The 27,415-nt window shown below is 43.5% G+C and overlaps 1 protein-coding gene across 3 annotated transcripts in view; it reads left to right on the top strand.

The window, feature by feature from the left end:
* Window positions 1-19,473, top strand: part of BICC1 (BicC family RNA binding protein 1) — an 808,889-nt gene extending 789,416 nt beyond the window's left edge. For all 3 annotated transcript variants that reach the window (XM_086922454.1, XM_086922453.1, XM_086922451.1), the window contains 3 exons: window positions 1,410-1,570; window positions 16,615-16,714; window positions 17,106-19,473. In XM_086922454.1, coding sequence (XP_086778580.1) covers window positions 1,410-1,570; window positions 16,615-16,714; window positions 17,106-17,236 — 392 coding nt within the window. In that variant the 3' untranslated portion in view covers window positions 17,237-19,473. The remainder of the gene's footprint in view (window positions 1-1,409; window positions 1,571-16,614; window positions 16,715-17,105) is intronic.
* The last annotated feature ends 7,942 nt before the right edge of the window (window positions 19,474-27,415 follow it).

Genomic DNA, 27,415 nt, shown 5'->3' with positions numbered 1-27,415 from the left:
AAGAGAACACTGTCATTTCTTTTTTAAATGCCAGTGAACATTTTTCCTGGTCACATTTATAATACCAAAATATTCTCCTCATAATGATTGGCTTCCGCTGGAATTGAGCATTCATGGTCTTGCCATCATGGCTTACTTTGAAGTTTCTAAGTTTAATAAAAATAATTGTAGAATTGTGTTGCCTTACCGAAAACTCACTCATTTTTCTTGCTAACCTAGCAAGTTAAATTAAAAATTCAAATACATCACAATTACAACTTTTTCTAGCCAGCTGAGTAATTTAAAGGCTCACCTCACTTCAACAGAGTTTAGCGTGGATAAATCCAGTGATGTTGCCAACATACCATATTTAGAACTTGCATATCCATATATCCTGACCCTCATCTTATACTTTTTACTGTGAAATATTGTAAATAATCAGTGTCATTCAGTCCTTCTTTGATCACATTTCACCCAGAATTTGGTTAGTATATCTTCTGGAGTATTTTTCAATTCTTTTGGCAGCTAAATTACTTTTCCACTATAGGCTTAGATTTATTAATAACAAACTTCACACTATTACCTTCCTCCTTTGGATGTAAATCCACCCATCAGAGAACTTGCCTTGGTTTGACAGTTGAAGATCCTGCTTAATGAGCCTGAGTTTACGTCTGCTTTAATTCACATAAAGCTACTCAAAAAGGAGTTGTATGAGAAATGTTACAATATATTCATTAGTCTAGGGATATTATAAAAAACTATATTTTTGTGAACCGAAAATATTTGGAGAGCTAATTGTAGGTTATTCATTGATGGTCTGCAGTAGAGTGTTGTTCAATATATTTCTCCTATCAAAAACTGTTACTATACTCTTTCTGTAAACCTTAGCCTACTTGACATATCTAATAGTTATAGAGGTGCTGAATATGTTTTTTGCAGATTATTATATCATACAAAAGGAAGGTAAAGATAAACAATTCAAATTGAAGCCTACTGGAGCAGCTGTGTAACGAAACTTGCAGGGGCCTCCTGCCAAGTGCGTGAAGGGGGCCCTCCATGCTCCTGACCCAGTCAGGAGCTCTCACACCAGGGACCGGCTGCCTGTGCTTGGTGCCAGACGGGGCACCCTGGAGCTCAAGGGACCCCTCACGATGGGGGCTGTAGATACGCCACTGTACTGGGTGGATGTACACTGTAGGCCGATGCAAACCTCAAGCTCTGCAAGATCGGGTCATTCCCTTGCTGCCTGTGGTATTTATGTACTGTAACAATATTAGTTGAGCATGAAGGAATGTTGCTTTGCAATGTTGTTTTATAAATATGCACATTATTAGTTCATTTAATTCCAAAATGCAATCTTTATTCAAATTGTGTTATGGTATTTGGTGCTCACTTGAACATCTCTTATGACTAGAACATTGTTCTTTCAGCTGAGCATTATCTCAGTAGCAGCAATTACATGGACTGCATATCCTCAATGACTGGAAGCAATGGCTGCAACCTGAATGGGTCTTTCAAAGGGGCTGATCTGCCTGAACTCTTTAGCAAACTAGGTTTGGGGAAATACACAGATGTTTTCCAACAGCAAGAGGTGAGTGATTTTTATCACGGTGTACGTATTACCACATACTTTATGTTGAGCAATATCTACTCAAAATAATATATATGTGATTTTAATGGCTCATCTCATATCGTCCATACTGTTGAACATAGCAAGGCCTATTCCCAAACACAATAGGAAATCTAAGCTATAATATTTATACACTTGCATGTGACTGCATATTTACAATTCTTTGGGATTCACATACTCCTCATGGAAAGTGATTTTTGGCATGAGTATCAAGGTGGATTCCCTGGGAAAATCGCAAGATTTTACTGTTAGGAAAGCACTGTCTACCAAATTTTCAATAGGGGAGAACTCTGCACAGGGGAAATGACTGCCCCATGGAAACGCACATTTTTCTCTGGGGGGAAATATTTTTTACTGTGGGGAATCTCCATTGCTTAGACCCCACCAAATTTGGAGGTGATCCAATCCCATCCTGGAAAGACTGGTAACACTAGTCTTTGGCAGAAGTAAGAATACACCCCTTTGACTTCTGAAAGGAGGCATGGCCGCAGCCCGGTAATCAAGGGGCCGGCGCCCCCTCTACACGTGCTAAAAGCCCTTCTGCCATGTTTCTCCGCGGGTGATTCTGCTGTGCTGTTTTGGGGTCACCAACATCTCTGGACCCTGCTAGTGCCTGGGGACTTCATCCCCCAACAGACAACACTGCAGGGGATGCAGCAGCAGCCAGTGTCCAAGGGGGAGGTCCTCCACTACATGTGCTAAAAGTGCTTCTGCCTTGGGCAACGGCCAGCCAAAGCCTGGGTCAAGGGTGGACCTGTCCTGCTCCTGTCAGTGCCAGGAAGAAGTAGGGTATGGCCACCACCCTTTACTTCACAGTAAGACGTTGTTTGATGCCCTAGAATGAACTTTCAGCACAAACAGGTTCTTCTCCTTCCAGCCTTTGTTTGTGTTTTCTCTATGGAATTTCCGCTGGGGTGGGTTAGCTTTCTCCTTTACTTCTGTCCCATTTACCTCTCACCATGTTAAAAAGAAAAGCTTTGGGGCACCTTGCTCGCCGCCCCATCACCCCCACCTCCTACATGAAGTGCCCTTTTGATTGATCGATTGTTGGAGAGAGGGCATTCGTATGGAAATTGGTTTCACAGAGAGGAGACTGTCTCTAGGTTTGTGTGTTAACATGCATTTGATGACTAACTACAGTTTTTGTAGTTGGTCTTTTTATGAACTACCCACGGAAGCTATTAATGAAAAAAAATGAAGTCCTGATACTATCCAAGTAGTTTAGAAGCATTGGTTGAATCATGTACAAATATATTTGTTCTCCCTTTCTGGTAATATGTGGACCTCTAGTGTTCCAGAAATGATAGATAATCTCTGCCAGGACTGTTTGCAGAGTCAGACATGATGCAAACATTCATATTGCTGGTTAAATCGAAACTATATTTTGCACACATATACCTATTAATTGTAATTTAATCAATGAAAGTGCATGGGTATGCCTGTTATTATTAGCTTTGCTGACATAGATTGACTGTGAGTGGCTCCTAATTGTGTCCCACTGTGTTTGCCCTGGCCCTTAAACCTAGAATAACAGACTAATCATGTGGTGCATATCTGAGCTTTAGGAAAAGCGGAGTTTGCCTAGGAAACTGCACTGCTGGCAGTCCTTAACTGCTGTAGCCTCAAGCAAACACATCAGAATAACCCCTTTTGATATGTAGGCAAGCTACTTCTGAATTAAATATGGGTCTAAAGTGGCTTGCAACCCACAAGGCCTAGGTGCTTGCTGTGTTGAAGTGACTTGCACTTTCTACACTACCAGTATTTACCTGAACAGGCTAAAGCAGCCTCATCCTTTGCACAAGTCTGCTTTGAGCATATCTGTTAATTCCTATCCTGGCTTAGGAACCTAACAATGAAATTGCTCTGTATTCTGCTCATTGGCAAAAATGAAGTCAATGGCTCCGCTTCAACATTTGATGTGAATAGTTGTAAAGATGACTGTTGCAAAACTATGGCATTTCCATTATTTAATTGCAGCCCATCCAATACACTTAACTAGGAAAATGAAAGAGGAGGGAAATCAGTTGCCATCAAATTTAGTCTAGGAAGGAACTGTGGAGTAAACTTTAGAAGATTCCTTTCTCATTTCAAACCAGCTGGGGCGGCTCCTCCATGTGGGCGGAGGAGCATCGCCCCACTGCTTTCTCGCAGTGCAAGAAGCAAAAACATAAAATGGTATTATAAATAGCGTTTTATGTTTCTGCTTCTTGCACTGCGAGAAAGCAGAAGGGTTTGTTTTGGGGCATGTGGGTTGGTAGTCCAGTCCTGCTCTAGGGCAGGGGAGGAGTGGCTTGCCCACTCTGAAGGCGCTGACTGTTTGGTCGTACCCAGGGCCAACAAAAACAGTCATACGCAATCTATGCAGCCTACATGGAGAAAATGTACTATACAATAGAAAAACACCAATGCTGCCTATTTTAATTTGTTCTCTACTCTTTTATCTGTCTCACTTTTGACTGAAACATAAAGTGAGCGGACCTTAGATTCTTGAATGAATCATGAATTTTATTTTGTTTTACTTCATTTGTACTTTTTGATCATTTTTTATCGCATTTATGTATTTCAAAGGAACTTATGACAAACAATATATGAAAAACATTCTGTACATTAAAACATTCCCCTCAACACAATCTCACTCTATCACTACAGTTCACAGTCATACACTTTCATTCAAATAAACACTCATACCATTCCTATTTACAATGAGCAATTCAATAATTACTTAAAAAAACAAGCTTTGTATGTATAGCCATAGATTATGTTGTAAACATTGTTATATAATTCACAAAAATTCTCTTATTTAGTTGTTGTTCTTATGGCTCTATTAAATACAAGGTCTTCGCGTTTGGAACTCTTCTAAATGTGGAGTTCTCATCAGGACCACACACTCTATATTTAAGACCAACTAAATTGCAGAGTTCGTCAGGCCCACGGCGCAGGACAACAGTTAAGATGTGGAATTCATACACACTCTACCCCGATTATTTTCGTCTTTAGTAGGTGTGGGTGAAAGGGATGTTTGTTGTTGGATGGTGCCCCTCACTTTTGGGCAGATATCGCTGTAAGCCGGCTTCTGCGGTTCGAATCAAACGCGGCTGATTCGAACCGCAGAAGCCGGCTTACAGCGATGGCTGCCCAAAAGTGAGGGGCACCATCCAACAACAAACATCCCTTTCACCCACACATACTAAAGACGAAAATAATCTGGGTAGAGTGTGTATGAATTCTATATCTTAACTGTTGTCCTGCGCCGTGGGCCTGACGAACTCTGCAATCTAGTTGGTCTTAAATATAGAGTGTGTGGTCCTGATGAGAACTCCACATTTAGAAGAGTTCCAAACGCGAAGACCTTGTATTTAATAGAGCCATAAGAACAACAACTAAAGAAGAGAATTTTTGTGAATTATATAACAATGTTTACAACATAATCTATGGCTATACATACAAAGCTTGTTTTTTGAAGTAATTATTGAATTGCTCATTGTAAATAGGAATGGTATGAGTGTTTATTTGTATGAAAGTGTATGACTGTGAACTGTAGTGATAGAGTGAGATTGTGTTGAGGGGAATGTTTTAGTGTACATAATGTTTTTCATATATTGTTTGTCATAAGTTCCTTTGAAATACATAAATTTGATAAAAAATTATCAAAAAGTACAAATGAAGTAAAGCAAAATAAAATTCATGATTCATTCAAGAAACTAAGGTCCACTCACTTTGTTTCAGTCAAAAGTGAGACAGATAAAAGAGCAGAGAACAAATTAAAATAGGCAGCATTGGTGTTTTTCTATTGTATAGTACATAAGGCAGTGGCTTGGCCTTGCTGCTTGGGAGCCCGTACCCAGTGGTGTTTAGTTACATGGAGAAAATGGCCTCCCCATAGACGCCTGTGTGGTTGGAGTCCCAACCAATCACAACAATGCCATTGCAGCGTTGTGATTGGCTTAGGGCAGGGTAGGGCGGCTGCCTGCTTCCTGTGAGGAGCAGAGATGACGCAGGACCGAACCCGGTCGGCAAAGGTAAGTTAACTTTTTTTAAATTTAAATGAACCCCCCCCAACCCCACGGAACCTCACGCAACCCCCCCACCCGCAAGTCATGCAGGCGACGACTTCAAAACAGATTTATAGTGAGGACCTGCATTTCATATGGGTATCCCTCAAAAGGCATGGAACCAGTTTTGGTAGATTTTTCAGAAGGAGACAGCTCATTTTAAAGAGTCCCTGATGGGAGAGGTCAGAGAACTCCAGCAATGGCAGCAGTCCGATTTGAAACGTAAACATGGTGCTTCATCTGATTGTTTTTACCATAAGTTGGGAGGACTGCTGCAAAGTTGGGAAGAGTCTAGACTACACATTTGCTTAATACTTGAGAATTAGAACATCATTGGACTTTGAATGGACAACAACAGGAGATAAATTGTGCTTGTGGCTGTGAAAGGGCTGATGCCTTGCCTGCTTTCCCTTTCATCCAAACTCTAGAGGTATGACTCAAAGGGAAACTGTCTTCCCAAGGCTCTTGGACCAGAAACAGAGCCTTTGAAGCTTGACTCATCAGCCCAGTGGGACTAAACCTTGACTGTGGCTCAAAAGAATAGGGATCAACAGAACAGGGATATACATCTGTCTCCCTGCTGGATCTGTGGTTCCAGTCTTCAAGAAGAGCTCTTGGAATTTGTAGCTTTGAGGTGATTCATCAGGAACTTAAGTGACTGGACAAAGTTTAGGCTGGATCTTTGGCCTTGGCACTGAAACAGTGGGGTCCAGAAGTGTCTCTGCCCCGTATTCTGTGACTTGAGTTCCACCAGAAGAGCTTTGGGAAGTGGAGCTTGGAACCATATAAGTGATAGTTCCTGTCTATGGGTAAGCAGATAATCTGTTGAGATGGATCGTTGTCAATATTGCCACTATCGTTATTAGGTTTAGTAAGGGTTTCAGCAAATGAAACATGATCTTAACCTCTGGTAGTTATGGTACAGAGCAGACAGGCATAGTTTAAGAAAATGTGTTCAGCATTTAGGAGTAACAAAACAGTTACAAAGTCAAAAACTGGACAAAATAAAAATCTCACTCTAAGTTATAAAAACAGAAAATTATTTAATGAAGAAAATGACAAATAGCAAATAGGTGGAACAGAGAGATGACTTTTAAAGTTTTAAATAACCACTGTGCCAAAAAGTGTTAAATGCCAACCACGGTCATCCGGTTGCTTTTGACTGATATCTAGGTGCGTCTTAAGACTTGGTCTCTGAAATGGAAGGCACAAATCCTGAGCTGAGGCTGAGTAGATCTTCAAGAGGCTGGATAGCCAATGAAAAAAGCCTCAGTGACGCTATTGACTTTTGCAGGAAAACACTGAGTTGGAGAAATTAAAAATTAATGCCCATGGAAGTTCTCTTGTCAGCCGGTTACTTTTGGCGCCTTCACGCAGTTACTTTTGGAGCCTTCACCCAGTTAAGATTTCTACTTTTTGTATTTCTGATTTCTGCCGATAGACGAGGCTGCAAGCTATAGGTGAGCTAGCTACACAAGGCTGGATACCTTATCCCTCAACATCCTGCAGAAACTGATTTTCTGCTGCAGAAAAGCTCAAAGCAAGAGAAACCTGAATCTTTGGCCCTGCCGGAATGCACCTTTGTTGATTGACCTTACAGGTTTGTCCAGGTCCTCCAGAGGTCTTTGGAGCAAAACCGTTTCTAAGTCCCAGATTACTTCGGATGGTAGTTTAGCCGAGTAAAGTATCTGTTTTTTCCCTAAAGGTTCTCTTGAATTCACCAAAGCAGCCTAATTGTCTTTGGACTTTTAAGTTAAAGTCTGGGAAGAGCTTTATTTCCATGTTTTCAGAGCATAGGTATTAACAAATATTATTCTTGGAGAGGCCAGGGGCCTTGGTGCCAGGATCGGGGATCTCTTGACCCGTTTGATGGAGAAAAAGTTTGAGAGGCTTTTAGATTTAAGCTTTCGAAGGATAAAGTCTTCTAGAAACAGTTTAACACTGGACCCCTCTACCCTCTCGGATACCCCCAACTTCCTTGTGTCTTTATTTGCATCCTTTCTAGTCCTCTAGCCTGTGCAATGCTGCTTTCCTTCAAGAGTTGGTCTACTGAGGCCCTCAGTGTCATTTCTTCTTTGAATGAGGCAATCATTTTTTTCAGTATGTGTGGCCCCATTACTCATCTTTCTGTATCTACTCTCAGCAGATTAACCTCAACTGTTACAGAGCATATTTTGAGTTCAAGTGATTATTTGACTTCCTGTATTGCTACCATAATGTCTTTTAGGGAGAGTTTTCTATGTTCTACACACTCCTCTGAATTGCCCCCGCAGGGTCTCCACAGGAGTGTCGTTGCTATTAGTCTGTGACACTGCAAATCTATACAAGTTTGATTGCTGAGTGTTTTTTTCCTTCTTCCAAGCCCATTGTGTCTCAATGAATGGGTGATAGTGCCAATGTCAGTCACAGTTGTGCCTTACAACAATTCCACCAGCAGGAGCTTGATCACTTCATGAGGGGAGGGACTGGGTTTAGGGCAAGATCTTGTTGGGGGGAGGTGGTACTCACTGTTGCTTATCTCTCCTCCCAACCAAGAGTAATATTAATATTGTGTTCCTTACTAGTTTCTTTGCTATTGTCTGCATTTTCTTCAAAAAATCACTTACACCTACCCCAAAACTAATTTGGGCGTCAGTTATATTTATTACATTGTTCTCCTCATCATTGTTATTCTTATAATCGTTAGTTTGGGGATTCAAGTGTTTGATTCATGGGCTTTCAAGTTATTTTATAGCTGCTAAACTATGTTGCAAACTTTCTTGAGGTATGCTTGTTGCATGTATCATTAATTACTAGGAGTAAGCCTAGGATTTCTCAGGGTACCTGCATTCTCCAATTAGTCACTGCCACTGTTTTCCCAGCTTGTTGGGACATCACATGCTATTCTTTTCCCAGTCAAGGTTTCCAGATCTTCACAAATGAAGTTCAGTAAATGATTAATATTGTATTTATTAATTGTCTAATGTTTTCACAAGCCACTAGTAATGGTGACATGAGATTTTAGGTGAAATCCAGTTTGGGATTACTGGATTCTTTTTCTAAAATTAATTTTGCTCGCAAAACATTTTATATTAAAAATGTCCTAAATTGGATATGAATAATTATGTTGATTCATCTGAGAGTATTTGAAGAAGGAAGCGTTAAAATGGAAATAAAAGCATTTTGCAGGGTAGCTCCTGATGCCACCTCTAGTAAATGAAAAGCATTGACTTCAACAATTTCATAGAAAGATTGCCACATATGTAGCACATTAAGATCCTGTATTAGTGAATGCCCCTAGGGGTGTGGGATTTACAACAAGGGGTGGTGAGGGACAGAGTCTCTGAATTAAGCAGAAAACTCTCACCCAGTCAAGAGATCAGGGCTAGATCCAACACCGTTTTTTAGCTCACTGCACCATCCCAGTTTCAGAACCTGGCTGTATGCAAATTAGTCTGTTCCTGTCCCAGTGCATGATGGGAACAAGGCAAACCAAACTACAAAAGCCAATTCTTACACTGGGAAGGAAACAAGCTCCCGGGGACCGGTTTCTGGCATTACAGCCGTCTTCGGCCCGGTTTGCTTGAATCCTGATGGTGCAATGAGCAAGGGACTCATGTCTGAGTATACCCTTCCACGCTTAGGGTGGACAAAAAGATTTACAACAAGGGGTGGTGAGGGACAGAGTCTCTGAATTAAGCAGAAAACTCTCCCCCAGTCAAGAGATCAGGGCTAGATCCAACACCGTTTTTTAGCTCACTGCACCATCCCAGTTTCAGAACCTGGCTGTATGCAAATGTTATGTTATGTTATCAGTTTTGTAAAGCGCAAACAGCTGCCCCCGCAACGGGGCGTCCCGGCGCTGGAACCATAACACAACCAACTGAAACAAGGGGAAGGGAGGGACCTAACAGGGGGGGAAGAGATAGGTTTTAGTTGCTCTGCGGAAAGCTAGGATGTTGTCAATGCATCGAATATTGAGGGGAAGGGAGTTCCATAATTTGGCCCCCAGTAGTTTGAAGGAGCGCCCTCCGATGCGGCAGAACTTAGTATGGGGTACCATTGCTAGGTGTTGCCCCATGGACCTGAGGTTCCTTTTGGGAGTGTAGGGGGTCAACAGCGAGCGGAGTAGCTCTGGGCCTTCGTTCTTCATGATTTTAAAGGCGAATATGAGGGCCTTGAACTGGATGCGGGCTTCCATGGGTAACCAATGTAATCTGTGAATGGTCGCTCTCGCCGAGCATCTTCTTGGGAGACCTACTATAGCCCTTGCCGCCGAATTTTGTATCCGTTGTAGTCTCTTAACTTCAGTTTTATTAGCTCCTAGCAACAAGACACTCGCGTAGTCCAGTCTGGACAGAATGGTAGATTGTACGATGAGTTGTCGAGTTTTGGAGTCAAAATAGCCTAAGATGGGGGTGAGGCTTCTCAGTAAGCCAATGCAGGTTGCGGCAACTTTTTTTGTGTGTGACTGGAAGCTAAGAGCAGAGTCCAGCCACACTCCCAGGTTTTTAGCTAGGGTCTTTGGGGGGGGTGCTGGGCCCAGTGATTGGGGCCACCAGAGGTCATTCCAGTTGTCACTATTTTTCCCCATTATCAGCACCTCTGTTTTGCCGCCGTTGAGCTGAAGGCAATTAGCCGTCATCCATTCAGCAACGGCGGTCAGACCATCCCTGAATCTAGTGGCATCGGGAGAGGGGGCCTGGTTGAGGCTGATGACCAACTGGGTGTCGTCGGCGTACGACACCATTGTGAGGCCCCATTTCTTGGCAACCTCCGCCAGGGGTTGCACGTATAGGTTAAACAAGGAGGGACTGAGGGCAGAGCCCTGTGTAACTCCTTGTCCTATGTTTTGAGGTTGGGAGATAAACGGAGGGGCAGATACCCTAAATGATCTGTTGGTTAAGAATGATCTAAACCATTGAAGTGCCGAGTCTACGATACCTATGTTTTCAAGGCGTTTCAACAGGATGGCATGGGAGACCGTGTCAAAGGCCGCGCTGAGATCGAGTAATATCAGCGCGGCACTTTTACCGGAGTCCATAATTTCCTGTAAGCTTTCTGTGGAAGTTAGGAGCGCGGATTCCGTGCTATGGCCCGGCCTGAACCCGTGCTGGGAGGGGTCCAGGATGTTGTTTTTCGCCATGTGCTCACTTAGAATTTTGTTAGCGTGAGCTTCCGCAAGTTTCGCGACCCATGGGAGCAGAGAAACGGGCCGGTAGTTCTCAGGTTTAGCGGGGTCTAGGGAGGGTTTTTTTATGATCGGTGTTACCCAGGCTTGTTTCCAGCAGGTTGGGACCGTAGCTGTGGCAAATGAAAGATTAAGGAGTGAGGTCAAGGATGGGAGGAAGAATTCCAAGGCTTCCAGAAAATGAGTAGGCCTCATTGGATCTGTGGGTGCGCCCGATTTCACCTTCCTACAAAGTTTAGAGAGTTCTTCACCGGAGATGGCGGGTATGCGTGTGAGACTAGAGTCTCCGAGGATGGTAATGGGAGGGTTGATGTCCTCTGGACTATCCCGGGTGAAGGCGTTGTAAATTTTTTTCACTTTATCCGTGAAGAAGGTAGCTAGGTCTTCACATTGTTGCGTGGAGGTAATGTGAGAAGCTGGCTTCTTTCCGTTTTGTAGTTTTTGCACGATTTGGAAGATAGTTTTCGTGGGGTTAGGGCTAGCATTTATCTCAGTGGCGTAGAAGGCAGCACGGGCTATCCGGATTGCCTTGTGATACGTTCTGAGAGTGGTCAAATATGCGTTTTTGTCCTCCTGCTTGTACTCCTTTCTCCATTGTCGCTCCATTTTTTTACAGACTTTCCTCATTGTTTTGAGGTTCTCATTGTACCAGGGATTGGAAGGGGTGTTACGCCCTTTGGTCCACTTCGCTGGTATAATGGCGTCCAGTCCCTTGGTAATCCAGTTCTGGAAGGACATGTATGCTTTTTCAATGTCATCTATATCCTCCAGGTTAGGTCTCCCCAAATTAGTCTGTTCCTGTCCCAGTGCATGATGGGAACAGGGCAAACCAAACTACAAAAGCCAATTCTTACTCTGGGAAGGAAACAAGCTCCCGGGGGCCGGTTTCTGGCATTACAGCCGTCTTCGGCCCGGTTTGCTTGAATCCTGATGGTGCAATGAGCAAGGGACTCATGTCTGAGTATACCCTTCCACGCTTAGGGTGGACAAAAAGATTTACAACAAGGGGTGGTGAGGGACAGAGTCTCTGAATTAAGCAGAAAACTCTCACCCAGTCAAGAGATCAGGGCTAGATCCAACACCGTTTTTTAGCTCACTGCACCATCCCAGTTTCAGAACCTGGCTGTATGCAAATTAGTCTGTTCCTGTCCCAGTGCATGATGGGAACAGGGCAAACCAAACTACAAAAGCCAATTCTTACACTGGGAAGGAAACAAGCTCCCGGGGACCGGTTTCTGGTATTACAGCCGTCTTCGGCCCGGTTTGCTTGAATCCTGATGGTGCAATGAGCAAGGGACTCATGTCTGAGTATACCCTTCCACGCTTAGGGTGGACAAAAAGATTTACAACAAGGGGTGGTGAGGGACAGAGTCTCTGAATTAAGCAGAAAACTCTCACCCAGTCAAGAGATCAGGGCTAGATCCAACACCGTTTTTTAGCTCACTGCACCATCCCAGTTTCAGAACCTGGCTGTATGCAAATTAGTCTGTTCCTGTCCCAGTGCATGATGGGAACAGGGCAAACCAAACTACAAAAGCCAATTCTTACACTGGGAAGGAAACAAGCTCCCGGGGACCGGTTTCTGGCATTACAGCCGTCTTCGGCCCGGTTTGCTTGAATCCTGATGGTGCAATGAGCAAGGGACTCATGTCTGAGTGTACCCTTCCACGCTTAATGTGGACAAAAAGATTTACAACAAGGGGTGGTGAGGGACAGAGTCTCTGAATTAAGCAGAAAACTCTCACCCAGTCAAGAGATCAGGGCTAGATCCAACACCGTTTTTTAGCTCACTGCACCATCCCAGTTTCAGAACCTGGCTGTATGCAAATTAGTCTGTTCCTGTCCCAGTGCATGATGGGAACAGGGCAAACCAAACTACAAAAGCCAATTCTTATACTGGGAAGGAAACAAGCTCCCGGGGACCGGTTTCTGGCATTACAGCCGTCTTCGGCCCGGTTTGCTTGAATCCTGATAGTGCAATGAGCAAGGGACTCATGTCTTAGTGTACCCTTCCACGCTTAGGGTGGACAAAAAGATTTACAACAAGGGGTGGTGAGGGACAGAGTCTCTGAATTAAGCAGAAAACTCTCACCCAGTCAAGAGATCAGGGCTAGATCCAACACCGTTTTTTAGCTCACTGCACCATCCCAGTTTCAGAACCTGGCTGTATGCAAATTAGTCTGTTCCTGTCCCAGTGCATGATGGGAACAGGGCAAACCAAACTACAAAAGCCAATTCTTACACTGGGAAGGAAACAAGCTCCCGGGGACCGGTTTCTGGCATTACAGCCGTCTTCGGCCCGGTTTGCTTGAATCCTGATGGTGCAATGAGCAAGGGACTCATGTCTGAGTATACCCTTCCACGCTTAGGGTGGACAAAAAGATTTACAACAAGGAGTGGTGAGGGACAGAGTCTCTGAATTAAGCAGAAAATTCTCACCCAGTCAAGAGATCAGGGCTAGATCCAACACCGTTTTTTAGCTCACTGCACCATCCCAGTTTCAGAACCTGGCTGTATGCAAATTAGTCTGTTCCTGTCCCAGTGCATGATGGGAACAGGGCAAACCAAACTACAAAAGCCAATTCTTACACTGGGAAGGAAACAAGCTCCCGGGGACCGGTTTCTGGCATTACAGCCGTCTTCGGCCCGGTTTGCTTGAATCCTGATGGTGCAATGAGCAAGGGACTCATGTCTGAGTACACCCTTCCACGCTTAGGGTGGACAAAAAGAGTGGAAGGGTATACTCAGATGTGAGTCCCTTGCTCATTGCACCATCAGGATTCAAGCAAGCTGGGCCGAAGACGGCTGAAATGCCAGAAACCGGTCCCCGGTAGCTTGTTTCCTTCCCAGTATAAGAATTGGCTTGGTAGTTTGGTCTGCCCTGTTCCCATGATGCACTGGGCCAGGGTCAGACTAATTTGCATATAGCCAAGTTCTGAGCTGGGATGGTGCAGTAAGCTAAAAAACGGTGATGGATCAAGCCCTGATCTTTGGACTGGGTAAGAGTGGTCTGCTTAATTCAGACACTCTGTTCATCACCACCCCCTTTTCTGAATCATTTTTGTCCACCATAAGCGTGGAAGGGTATACTCAGATGTGAGTCCCTTGCTCATTGCACCATCAGGATTCAAGCAAGCCGGGCCGAAGACGGCTGAAATGCCAGAAACCGGTCCCCGGTAGCTTGTTTCCTTCCCAGTATAAGAATTGGCTTGGTAGTTTGGTCTGCCCTGTTCCCATGATGCACTGGGCCAGGGTCAGACTAATTTGCATATAGCCAAGTTCTGAGCTGGGATGGTGCAGTGAGCTAAAAAACGGTGATGGATCAAGCCCTGATCTTTGGACTGGGTAAGAGTGGTCTTCTTAATTCAGACACTCTGTTCATCACCACCCCCTTTTCTGAATCATTTTTGTCCACCATAAGCGTGGAAGGGTATACTCAGATGTGAGTCCCTTGCTCATTGCACCATCAGGATTCAAGCAAGCCGGGCCGAAGACGGCTGAAATGCCAGAAACCGGTCCCCAGTAGCTTGTTTCCTTCCCAGTATAAGAATTGGCTTGGTAGTTTGGTCTGCCCTGTTCCCATGATGCACTGGGCCAGGGTCAGACTAATTTGCATATAGCCAAGTTCTGAGCTGGGATGGTGCAGTGAGCTAAAAAACGGTGATGGATCAAGCCCTGATCTTTGGACTGGGTAAGAGTGGTCTGCTTAATTCAGACACTCTGTTCATCACCACCCCCTTTTCTGAATCATTTTTGTCCACCATAAGCGTGGAAGGGTATACTCAGATGTGAGTCCCTTGCTCATTGCACCATCAGGATTCAAGCAAGCCGGGCCGAAGACGGCTGAAATGCCAGAAACCGGTCCCCGGTAGCTTGTTTCCTTCCCAGTATAAGAATTGGCTTGGTAGTTTGGTCAGCCCTGTTCCCATGATGCACTGGGCCAGGGTCAGACTAATTTGCATATAGCCAAGTTCTGAGCTGGGATGGTGCAGTGAGCTAAAAAACGGTGATGGATCAAGCCCTGATCTTTGGACTGGGTAAGAGTGGTCTGCTTATTTCAGACACTCTGTTCATCACCACCCCCTTTTCTGAATCATTTTTGTCCACCATAAGCGTGGAAGGGTATACTCAGATGTGAGTCCCTTGCTCATTGCACCATCAGGATTCAAGCAAGCCGGGCCAAAGACGGCTGAAATGCCAGAAACTGGTCCCCGGTAGCTTGTTTCCTTCCCAGTATAAGAATTGGCTTGGTAGTTTGGTCTACCCTGTTCCCATGATGCACTGGGCCAGGGTCAGACTAATTTGCATATAGCCAAGTTCTGAGCTGGGATGGTGCAGTGAGCTAAAAAACGGTGATGGATCAAGCCCTGATCTTTGGACTGGGTAAGAGTGGTCTGCTTAATTCAGACACTCTGTTCATCACCACCCCCTTTTCTGAATCATTTTTGTCCACCATAAGCGTGGAAGGGTATACTCAGATGTGAGTCCCTTGCTCATTGCACCATCAGGATTCAAGCAAGCCGGGCCGAAGACGGCTGAAATGCCAGAAACCGGTCCCCAGTAGCTTGTTTCCTTCCCAGTATAAGAATTGGCTTGGTAGTTTGGTCTGCCCTGTTCCCATGATGCACTGGGCCAGGGTCAGACTAATTTGCATATAGCCAAGTTCTGAGCTGGGATGGTGCAGTGAGCTAAAAAACGGTGATGGATCAAGCCCTGATCTTTGGACTGGGTAAGAGTGGTCTGCTTAATTCAGACACTCTGTTCATCACCACCCCCTTTTCTGAATCATTTTTGTCCACCATAAGCGTGGAAGGGTATACTCAGATGTGAGTCCCTTGCTCATTGCACCATCAGGATTCAAGCAAGCCGGGCCGAAGACGGCTGAAATGCCAGAAACCGGTCCCCGGTAGCTTGTTTCCTTCCCAGTATAAGAATTGGCTTGCTAGTTTGGTCAGCCCTGTTCCCATGATGCACTGGGCCAGGGTCAGACTAATTTGCATATAGCCAAGTTCTGAGCTGGGATGGTGCAGTGAGCTAAAAAACGGTGATGGATCAAGCCCTGATCTTTGGACTGGGTAAGAGTGGTCTGCTTAATTCAGACACTCTGTTCATCACCACCCCCTTTTCTGAATCCTAGGGGTGCGGGGGCAGAACATAAATGCAGTTGGAATTGTCATCTCAAACCTCTGTTAATTTTTTAGAGTTTATTTTTTTAAAGTAGGACTTGTATCTATACATTAGCTTCAGCTTACTGAAGTTTGTATCCCCCATTTGCGTACAAGCGAGTGCGAAAGACTTCATACAATGTTATATGTGTAAATGAACAGATGTTGCTAAAATTTAGATACTGCAGTCTGATTTTGGGCTGGATAATTCTGTAAAGTGTCTGAAATTCCTGAAGAAATGCGCCATCTCTGCTTTAATTAGAGCTTTGTGCATCTTTATTCACTCATGGAGGTTTTCTATGGGAATTAATGCATATTGTACAATCTCAGATTTTGCCATCAAATATAATTTTCTATCTGGCCTATCTACATACCGTCCTTCAATTACTTTATGTAGTTTTATATCTGTCAGTGTTCTACTCTTCTAATTCCATATGGACCCAATACAACAGTACTGTAATATTTTAAAATGAAGGCATCACTATATGTTGACGGACAATTAATTTAGTTCAACTACTTCATTATCATTGACATGCTAATGGGCTTAGATTTCTAAGAATGAAATATGTGATTTTGCAAGGAACTAAAAGCATGAACGGATTTTTTTTTTGTTAGATCGACCTTCAAACGTTCCTTACCCTCACAGATCAAGATTTGAGAGAGCTAGGTATTACCACATTTGGAGCAAGAAGAAAAATGCTCCTGGCAATATCAGGTAAATTAATATTCATACTTAAAATGCACATTTTTGGAATGAGTGTAAATGGGCCATTGTACAAAATGGTATTTTTTATGCAAGGAGCTCTAATTTTCAAGCTGATAAACCATTATTGTAAGTAATTTCTAAGGTTATGGAATTTGCCTGTATGGAAATATTTTTTTTTAATTAAGTGTTTCATTGTTTCAAAGTTTCTTTTAACATTTTGTGTGGATATAGTGCTTAGTCAGCTATCTAAGTCGTGAGCCATGCAAACTATGAATTACTAGGTGAGGTCCATATATAGTTTTGTTTGGCAACCAACTGTGCAAATACAATGTCACCAATTTGCATTGGGGTGAGCAACATCTTTACAATTGCTTAACTAACTTTTGTTCCTTCCTTTTAGAACTTAATAAAAATCGGCGGAAGCTTTTCGAACCTGCAAACATACGTTCCGCGTTTCTGGAAGGAGGAGCCAGTGGAAGGCTTCCACGCCAGTATCACTCGGACATTGCTAGTGTTAGTGGTCGCTGGTAGCAGAGATCATGCATTGCACTTATATTCCTGCTATAAAAACTCAATCTGTGGACTCCCTTCACTGCACACTACTCTCAAATCTTCAGAGGAAGGTTGGAAAGGACCAAAGGATTTTTGTCTACAGAAGAACTTGTGCCAAATAATACATGAAAACTTTTCTTTGAAGACACCAAATGTGGATTACATTTTTACTTTTTTTTAGACTGGACATAATTGCAAGTAAAACCTTGTTTGTTTTGTAATATTTTATTTTCTTTAATTACATTATATGCACTGAATTGTTATCTTGTTTAATGAAGGAAGAATGGACAGCTGGGATGCCAGAAGAAATGACCTTTTGTTATACCAAGAAGGATTTTTCCGGTACTGCTTAAAACAATTATGAAGGTCTGTCTGCACTTTACTTGTTCTGATTTCCTTGTCCTGTGGATTTGTTTCCCACTCATTGCCATGTAATAATTGTATTGGCACTTATGTCTAGCTGTGTGTTTCTATGATACATTTCATTCCTCAATATGTTATCTATGCAGAACGTATTCTGTAAATTATTAGGAACGCTTTTTAAAAGTAGTCCATCACTAATCGAATACCAATAGGAAGGCCGCCCAGTTTACCCTTAATTTAAGATTCAAGAAACGCTTACAGTGAATCTAGTTCAATGTAAGAGATGCAGTGAAAGATCATAATGGATTTTCCATTATTGTCTGTGTGTACTCCTAATATTTACTTCTACCTATCAAGCTCAACTGAATTATATTAGCCATTTGAAAGCAAAGGCTACTTTGTATCATACTGCCACTTAAAGGACGTTTATTGTTATTAAACATCCTCAGATTCTATAATGTTGCATAGTTTCAGAGATCTACTGAACAGCTCTGATTGGGAATGAAAGAAATATATCAAACAAAAACTGTACAATCACTGTCTGACAAGACAATGGTAGTTTTATTTGACAAGACATATATGTTGCCACAATACAGAAAAGAAAATTACTTTTATAATGTTGCTTCCTGAAAATGTTGTATAAATGCAACAAAGGTACTGAGAAAATCTGTAGAGCTGGTTTTTAATGACAGAAAACACGCTTACTGGAAATGGAGTCATCAATTTGGTGCCATCTTAAGCTGTGAAAGGCCAATATATCTGTGTTAGGGTTCCAGCATTTTACATAATGTATTGAACCCAGAATTCTGGATGTTTTTTTAAACAAGGAGAAACATCCAAAACAAACCCCTTTGGTCATATGCCAACTATGCAATGTTTTGTTTCCAAACAATAGCAATTGTTTAAATTCATTATCACAGGAAATATTGTGAATTATGAGTACTGTAAAATCTTATGTTTTTCCAATGTTTTAGGTTAGACAAAAACCACTGTAAAGTGTTTTAAATGAAGGCATTAAATGACCACTTGCAGTAGTTTTATATGCAATCAAGGGTTGGTGTACACCTTTGCAACACTTGTTAAAATTGTTTCAGTTAATTTAAAAATCAGCACAACAAAGTGTTCAGCGAAAAGGGAATGATTATGACACTTTAAAAGGGCTGGTTACTTTGTAGACTTAGATGATTGCAATGATAGGATGCTGACAGTTCAACAGGGCCCTAAAAAAGTGTTTGTTCCTGGCTGAATCTGCAGGTTTTATTATTATTATTTTTGTTTAGAACGTTTCTATTTTATAAAATGCAATCATTCTAGGTTTTGATACTCATTAAACAGCCTTTTCATGTATGCATGTAGTGCTTTCATGAAGAGAACGCTGTGGCACATGCTTTTTTTTTTAGATTCATAAACAATAGATCCTGCCCCTGCACATACTAAGGAGACGTGTAGTGTTATAATATGTATTTGGTATTAATTGTATGTGGCCTGTTGCAAGAATGTTCTGGTACCATTTAAACCAAAGTTAGATAATCTGTGTATTTGGTACGGCTGCATAAGGAAATTAACTCGCACTAGAATTTTACTTTTCATGAATGCAATCCAGTGTTGTCCAATAGTGGTACATTATGCACAAACTATTTGAACAATTAGATTATAGTAAATGTTAGATTTGACTCTGAGCCCTATTAGCGACCAGTTATCTGTAAATATAGATCAGATACAGATTGTATTTGTTGTTTGGTTTTCTAGCTTTTTAGTGATTTTTTTAAATGATGTTGAATTATAAATATTAAAAAACTGAACTTTGCAAAACTAATCACTTGTATCGAGGAAAATAAATGTACATAGCCCCTGGGGAGTTTGTCTGATTTTATAATAGTTTTTTGTGGTTCTACAACTCGGAAAATATCTATAGCAATGTTATAACACAAGAACGAAGGTGTCATCAACCATAAGTCATAATGATAAATCAAATCACCAAAGAGGTTTGTGCTCACATAAAGGAACACAATGGAAGACCAAGCTATTTTCTAATGTTCACGAAACTCTGAGGCAACATGTTATTTGCTTTTTAGGTATGATGAGGGGCACCACTATCCAGATAAGATATAGCGGCTCTCAGCCGCCACTACACCAATACTTGCTACCACAATACCTATGCCAGAGACATTGTAAATTAAGTTATGTGGAAATTATCTGGTGCCTTCTCTTTAGAACTGAAATATGTAAAAGTTTATTTCATAAATCATTTTTACTGGAGTGTGCTATGGCTACTCAAGCAAATTTGTGTTTCGATTTTTCTCCAAATTACTATAGTGTCTTCTGTTAAATAGGAGTATACTGATTTCAAAATTCAACAAATACATGTATGCTTACTTGTGATTGTCATCTTCTAAAGGCATAGAGCTTATTAAGCTAAACACTGTTACCTGCCCGTTTCACAATCATGGGGCAAAAAGTGACTGCAGAGGCATAATGAGAGATAAAGAAAATTAACAGCTGTTAGTAACCAGTAGCATGTGGGCAATGAGGTAGTAGGCGTTAATCACCATGATCCCATACTTTATAGCTAAACAAATAAACCAACTGTCCACAGCTGGTACATGACACAACTTTTGAATTTTGATTGAATGGTAAATACAGGTGAATAACAGTAATTAATGTCTCCATTCTAAGCCTTCCTTTTGTCTAAAGGCAAAATCAGCTTTTCATAAATTGTGCTTTTATTGCTTAAAGTCCTTGAAAAGCTTGCATATTCATTTACTTCACACATATAAGTTGATTTTCACAAAACATTGTGTTTTTATTGCTTAAAGTCCTTGGAAAGCTTGCACATTCATTTACTCGACACACAGAAGTTGATTTTCACTAAGAAAAAATTATCAAAATAATTGTGTGTTTTGTCCAGATCTGTGACTGGGGTAAATGTTTGATTTGATCAACATTCCATCCATCATTTGATCTTTTTGATTTTGTCGCCCTAAGTGGGAAGGGTATGGCCTAACATGGGTCCCATGCACACTGTGCCACTGTATTCAAGCTAGTATGGTTGATGAGGTGAGATACCCAAGAACCGGTTCCTGGATGCTAGTATACGATCCAAACTGGCGTGGCGAGCAACAAAAGACAATGGAGTTAACCCAGATCTTTGACTGGGGGTGAATGTTTGATTTGTTCAGCATTCTGTGCATTATTTGTTTTTTGTTTTTTTCAGTGACACTTGGCAGTGAGGCTGACTCTTGCCCTCGCTGCAAGAAGCAGCTGTTGTATCACCCCCCAAAAAGATAAGGACCCTCTTCTTCTTGATTCTTACCACCCTCTTTGTAAGCTTAATGCAGATTATAACATTTTAAGTAAAATTCTAGCAACGCTGTTATTCCCCCATTTGTGCTCTCTGGTTTACCCGGTTCAAACTGGCTTTACCCCCACGTGCATCACTATGCTTAATATCCGGCAATTGGTTTTGGCCTTCACCATCTAGAGCTCCTCCCACCGGAAGCTCTGGTTATCTCAGTCGACATTGGGAAGGTGTTTGACTCTCTACACTGGAACATTCGGTATGCTACGAAGCTTAGCATGGGCCTGGGTGTGCCATTTGTCAAATCTGCGAAGCTTCCGAATTCTGAACTCCTGGCCAGGATCCACACCAGTCCCTTGATATCAGAGGCCTTTGCGGTGGAGCGGAGTACTCTGCAAGGTTGTCCGTCACTTTTATTATTTGCATTGGCTATGGAGCCCTTTGCCTGCATGGTTTGCCGAAGACTACACTATCAGGGACAGAACATTGCCTCTAATTGCACTTTCCTTTCTCTGTACGCTGACTACATGATGTTGTATCTTAGAGGCAGAGAGTTGACCTACTATCAGCGGTGGATGCACTCTACAATTATTGTGCTCACTTTGGCCGTGACATCAATTAGTCCAAGTCCTGTGTTTATCACTTGAGTGGGGTAGGCCCCTGAGTGTGGTCCTACTCTTACGATTTACAAAAGGGGGTGGTGATGAACAGAGTGTCTGAGTTAAACAGACCACTCTTACCCAGTCCAAAGATCAGGGCTTGATCCATCACCGTTATTTATCTCACTGCCCCATCCCAGCTCAGAACCTGGCTATATGCAAATCAGTCTGTCCCTGGCCCAGTGCATCATGGGAACAGGGCAGACTAAACTACCAAGCCAATTCTTCACCAGAAAGGAGACAAGCTACCGGGGACCGGTTTCTGGCATTTCAGCCTTCTTCGGCCCGGCTTGCTTGAATCCTGATGGAGCAGTGAGAAAGGGACTCATGTCTGAGTATACCCTGCCACACCTATAGTGGCCAAAAACGATTTACAAAAGGGGGTGGTGATGAACAGAGTGTCTGAGTTAAACAGACCACTCTTACCCAGTCCAAAGATCAGGGCTTGATCCATCACCGTTATTTATCTCACTGCCCCATCCCAGCTCAGAACCTGGCTATATGCAAATCAGTCTGTCCCTGGCCCAGTGCATCATGGGAACAGGGCAGACTAAACTACCAAGCCAATTCTTCACCAGAAAGGAGACAAGCTACCGGGGACCGGTTTCTGGCATTTCAGCCTTCTTCGGCCCGGCTTGCTTGAATCCTGATGGAGCAGTGAGAAAGGGACTCATGTCTGAGTATACCCTGCCACACCTATAGTGGCCAAAAACGATTTACAAAAGGGGGTGGTGATGAACAGAGTGTCTGAGTTAAACAGACCACTCTTACCCAGTCCAAAGATCAGGGCTTGATCCATCACCGTTATTTATCTCACTGCCCCATCCCAGCTCAGAACCTGGCTATATGCAAATCAGTCTGTCCCTGGCCCAGTGCATCATGGGAACAGGGCAGACTAAACTACCAAGCCAATTCTTCACCAGAAAGGAGACAAGCTACCGGGGACCGGTTTCTGGCATTTCAGCCTTCTTCGGCCCGGCTTGCTTGAATCCTGATGGAGCAGTGAGAAAGGGACTCATGTCTGAGTATACCCTGCCACACCTATAGTGGCCAAAAACGATTTACAAAAGGGGGTGGTGATGAACAGAGTGTCTGAGTTAAACAGACCACTCTTACCCAGTCCAAAGATCAGGGCTTGATCCATCACCGTTATTTATCTCACTGCCCCATCCCAGCTCAGAACCTGGCTATATGCAAATCAGTCTGTCCCTGGCCCAGTGCATCATGGGAACAGGGCAGACTAAACTACCAAGCCAATTCTTCACCAGAAAGGAGACAAGCTACCGGGGACCGGTTTCTGGCATTTCAGCCTTCTTCGGCCCGGCTTGCTTGAATCCTGATGGAGCAGTGAGAAAGGGACTCATGTCTGAGTATACCCTGCCACACCTATAGTGGCCAAAAACGATTTACAAAAGGGGGTGGTGATGAACAGAGTGTCTGAGTTAAACAGACCACTCTTACCCAGTCCAAAGATCAGGGCTTGATCCATCACCGTTATTTATCTCACTGCCCCATCCCAGCTCAGAACCTGGCTATATGCAAATCAGTCTGTCCCTGGCCCAGTGCATCATGGGAACAGGGCAGACTAAACTACCAAGCCAATTCTTCACCAGAAAGGAGACAAGCTACCGGGGACCGGTTTCTGGCATTTCAGCCTTCTTCGGCCCGGCTTGCTTGAATCCTGATGGAGCAGTGAGAAAGGGACTCATGTCTGAGTATACCCTGCCACACCTATAGTGGCCAAAAACGATTTACAAAAGGGGGTGGTGATGAACAGAGTGTCTGAGTTAAACAGACCACTCTTACCCAGTCCAAAGATCAGGGCTTGATCCATCACCGTTATTTATCTCACTGCCCCATCCCAGCTCAGAACCTGGCTATATGCAAATCAGTCTGTCCCTGGCCCAGTGCATCATGGGAACAGGGCAGACTAAACTACCAAGCCAATTCTTCACCAGAAAGGAGACAAGCTACCGGGGACCGGTTTCTGGCATTTCAGCCTTCTTCGGCCCGGCTTGCTTGAATCCTGATGGAGCAGTGAGAAAGGGACTCATGTCTGAGTATACCCTGCCACACCTATAGTGGCCAAAAACGATTTACAAAAGGGGGTGGTGATGAACAGAGTGTCTGAGTTAAACAGACCACTCTTACCCAGTCCAAAGATCAGGGCTTGATCCATCACCGTTATTTATCTCACTGCCCCATCCCAGCTCAGAACCTGGCTATATGCAAATCAGTCTGTCCCTGGCCCAGTGCATCATGGGAACAGGGCAGACTAAACTACCAAGCCAATTCTTCACCAGAAAGGAGACAAGCTACCGGGGACCGGTTTCTGGCATTTCAGCCTTCTTCGGCCCGGCTTGCTTGAATCCTGATGGAGCAGTGAGAAAGGGACTCATGTCTGAGTATACCCTGCCACACCTATAGTGGCCAAAAACGATTTACAAAAGGGGGTGGTGATGAACAGAGTGTCTGAGTTTGCCCTGTTCCCATCATGCACTGGGACAGGAACAGACTAATTTGCATACAGTCAGGTTCTGAAACTGGGATGGTGCAGTGAGCTAAAAAACGGTGTTGGATCTAGCCCTGATCTATTGACAGGGTGAGAGCTTTCTGTTTTATTCAGAGACTCTGTCCCTCACCACCCCTTGTTGTAATTATTTTTGTCCACCCTAAGCGTGGAAGGGTATTCTCAGATGTGAGACCCTTGCTCATTGCACCATCAGGATTCAAGCAAACCGGGCCGAAGACGGCTGTAATGCCAGAAACCGGTCCCCGGGAGCTTGTTTCCTTCCCAGTGTAAGAATTGGCTTTTGTAGTTTGGTTTGCCCTGTTCCCATCATGCACTGGGACAGGAACAGACTAATTTGCATACAGTCAGGTTCTGAAACTGGGATGGTGCAGTGAGCTAAAAAACGGTGTTGGATCTAGCCCTGATCTATTGACAGGGTGAGAGCTTTCTGTTTTATTCAGAGACTCTGTCCCTCACCACCCCTTGTTGTAATTATTTTTGTCCACCCTAAGCGTGGAAGGGTATTCTCAGATGTGAGACCCTTGCTCATTGCACCATCAGGATTCAAGCAAACCGGGCCGAAGACGGCTGTAATGCCAGAAACCGGTCCCCGGGAGCTTGTTTCCTTCCCAGTGTAAGAATTGGCTTTTGTAGTTTGGTTTGCCCTGTTCCCATCATGCACTGGGACAGGAACAGACTAATTTGCATACAGTCAGGTTCTGAAACTGGGATGGTGCAGTGAGCTAAAAAACGGTGTTGGATCTAGCCCTGATCTATTGACAGGGTGAGAGCTTTCTGTTTTATTCAGAGACTCTGTCCCTCACCACCCCTTGTTGTAATTATTTTTGTCCACCCTAAGCGTGGAAGGGTATTCTCAGATGTGAGACCCTTGCTCATTGCACCATCAGGATTCAAGCAAACCGGGCCGAAGACGGCTGTAATGCCAGAAACCGGTCCCCGGGAGCTTGTTTCCTTCCCAGTGTAAGAATTGGCTTTTGTAGTTTGGTTTGCCCTGTTCCCATCATGCACTGGGACAGGAACAGACTAATTTGCATACAGTCAGGTTCTGAAACTGGGATGGTGCAGTGAGCTAAAAAACGGTGTTGGATCTAGCCCTGATCTATTGACAGGGTGAGAGCTTTCTGTTTTATTCAGAGACTCTGTCCCTCACCACCCCTTGTTGTAATTATTTTTGTCCACCCTAAGCGTGGAAGGGTATTCTCAGATGTGAGACCCTTGCTCATTGCACCATCAGGATTCAAGCAAACCGGGCCGAAGACGGCTGTAATGCCAGAAACCGGTCCCCGGGAGCTTGTTTCCTTCCCAGTGTAAGAATTGGCTTTTGTAGTTTGGTTTGCCCTGTTCCCATCATGCACTGGGACAGGAACAGACTAATTTGCATACAGTCAGGTTCTGAAACTGGGATGGTGCAGTGAGCTAAAAAACGGTGTTGGATCTAGCCCTGATCTATTGACAGGGTGAGAGCTTTCTGTTTTATTCAGAGACTCTGTCCCTCACCACCCCTTGTTGTAATTATTTTTGTCCTACTCTTACAGCACCAACATTGAGATGGGAGATACGGTACAGTACTTTGACATGGTTATTTACCGCTCCTTGGATTGACTGTATGAAGGGAATTTCGGGTGTGTGCTCGCAGGGCTGCATTGCTCTATTGCCTCCTGGACTACATGGCACTCTTTTGGTAGGTGGCCGTGTGTCTGTTTAAAAAATGATTGCACTACTGCAACTTCTTTACTTGTTTGCACCAATTCCATTGGATTTGCCCCCCATGTTTCTTTTTGGAGCTCAATAGCCTACTTCTTTCTCTCAATTGTGGAGCTTTACGTTGCCGTGTAGCCCTCTGGAAGTTGCAGATCCCCGTGACCGAGGGATGACTTGCAACACCTGACTTGGAATTGCATTATCTAGTCGCACAGCTCTAGTGGGTGGCACGTTGCCTGATCTTTTATGGAAAGGAGTAGAGACTGCCGAGTGTGGCTTCCTTTTCAGGGATTACCTGCTGGATTTTCTTCTGAAGCCCACTCCTGATTCTAGAGTGCAGACCTGTGCCTTGCAGCGGACTTGTACACCAACCCCATATTCCATGAGCTTTCTCTGGCAGTGAACGGCTGTGAGGTCAACCAGTAGGGTGGTCGGGCCTCCATGAATGGCCAGCGGCTGGGATTGCTGTCCAGGGTGACCTTTTTGCTTTGGACTTGTGGCCTTTTTCAGACCTCCAGGAATCATATGATATACAAGAGGGCCATTTCATCTTCCATGGCATTTTGGCATGTGAGATACTGGAGTGTTGGGTTACCGGCATTGCAGAACCTCTCGAACATGACTGCCTGCATCATGTCTTCCATATTACAGGGTGAACGAAAATGGTCACATTACTATGTAGAACTTTATTGGATGAAGCAGATCCATCTATTGTGTGTCTCAGGTTATGTTGAGCGGCATATCTTGGGTTGCCTCTAACAGATTCCTCATGGGTGAGGGTTCAGGAATCCAGTTCTAAAATACCCCAAAATGCCTGTTTCAAACTCACTCAGTTCTTTTATCTGCATGGGATCTATCCTACTCCCCATCGTACACATGCTATATTTTCTGCTGCTACCTCGGAATGTCCTCATTGCCACATAGAGGATGCAGATTTCATGGTGTGCTCCTGCTCGATCTTACTACCTCATTGGATGACTGTCCTCCAGGTTGTTCATCGTGTCAGGGACAGAGAGTTTATGCTGAGCCTTCCTTGGTGCTTTCATGAATGCTCTGCAGTTAGAAAGGCTACAGATAGGTTTTTAGATCTAGACTTGATCCTTGCCTGTAGGGAACTGACTATGTGTTGAAAGTCAGTCTGGGGTCGGGATGTGTACCATGGGTAGTTAGAATTGATGAAGTGGGCGGGCTGTGAAAGGGAGGCTAAAGTCCCGGTTTGCCTGCATGTAATGCTATATTGCATTTTTGTTCCTGTTAATTGTTGGATCTGTTTCGTTTAACCTTATCCTCTGCTATTGTTTCTTTTTTTATACTGTAAATTGTATTTTCAGTTATGTGTTTTGTTTTGTAAACCCGTGAGCACCCCTTGTGTACTGGCATTTGGTATACATTTTATTTATAAATATTGCCAATAATATGTGGTTTTTTAATAATTGTTGTGGGTACTTTTTCATGATTTTTTTGATGGTATTGATTTCTTGTGTTCTCTGTTTTTACACTTAATTGCTACATTGTAGTAATTTTCTGAACCACTGCAGTTGTTATAATAACGCTTGGTAAGTAGAGACCGGAACTAAGAAAACCCAGATAAGTTACATATGGAA

Source organism: Lissotriton vulgaris, chromosome 5 (genome assembly GCF_964263255.1).
Source record: "Lissotriton vulgaris chromosome 5, aLisVul1.2, whole genome shotgun sequence".
Taxonomy (NCBI): Eukaryota; Metazoa; Chordata; class Amphibia; order Caudata; family Salamandridae; genus Lissotriton; species Lissotriton vulgaris.
Note: the sequence above shows the minus strand (reverse complement) of the source record. Positions and strands in the feature narration are given on the sequence as shown.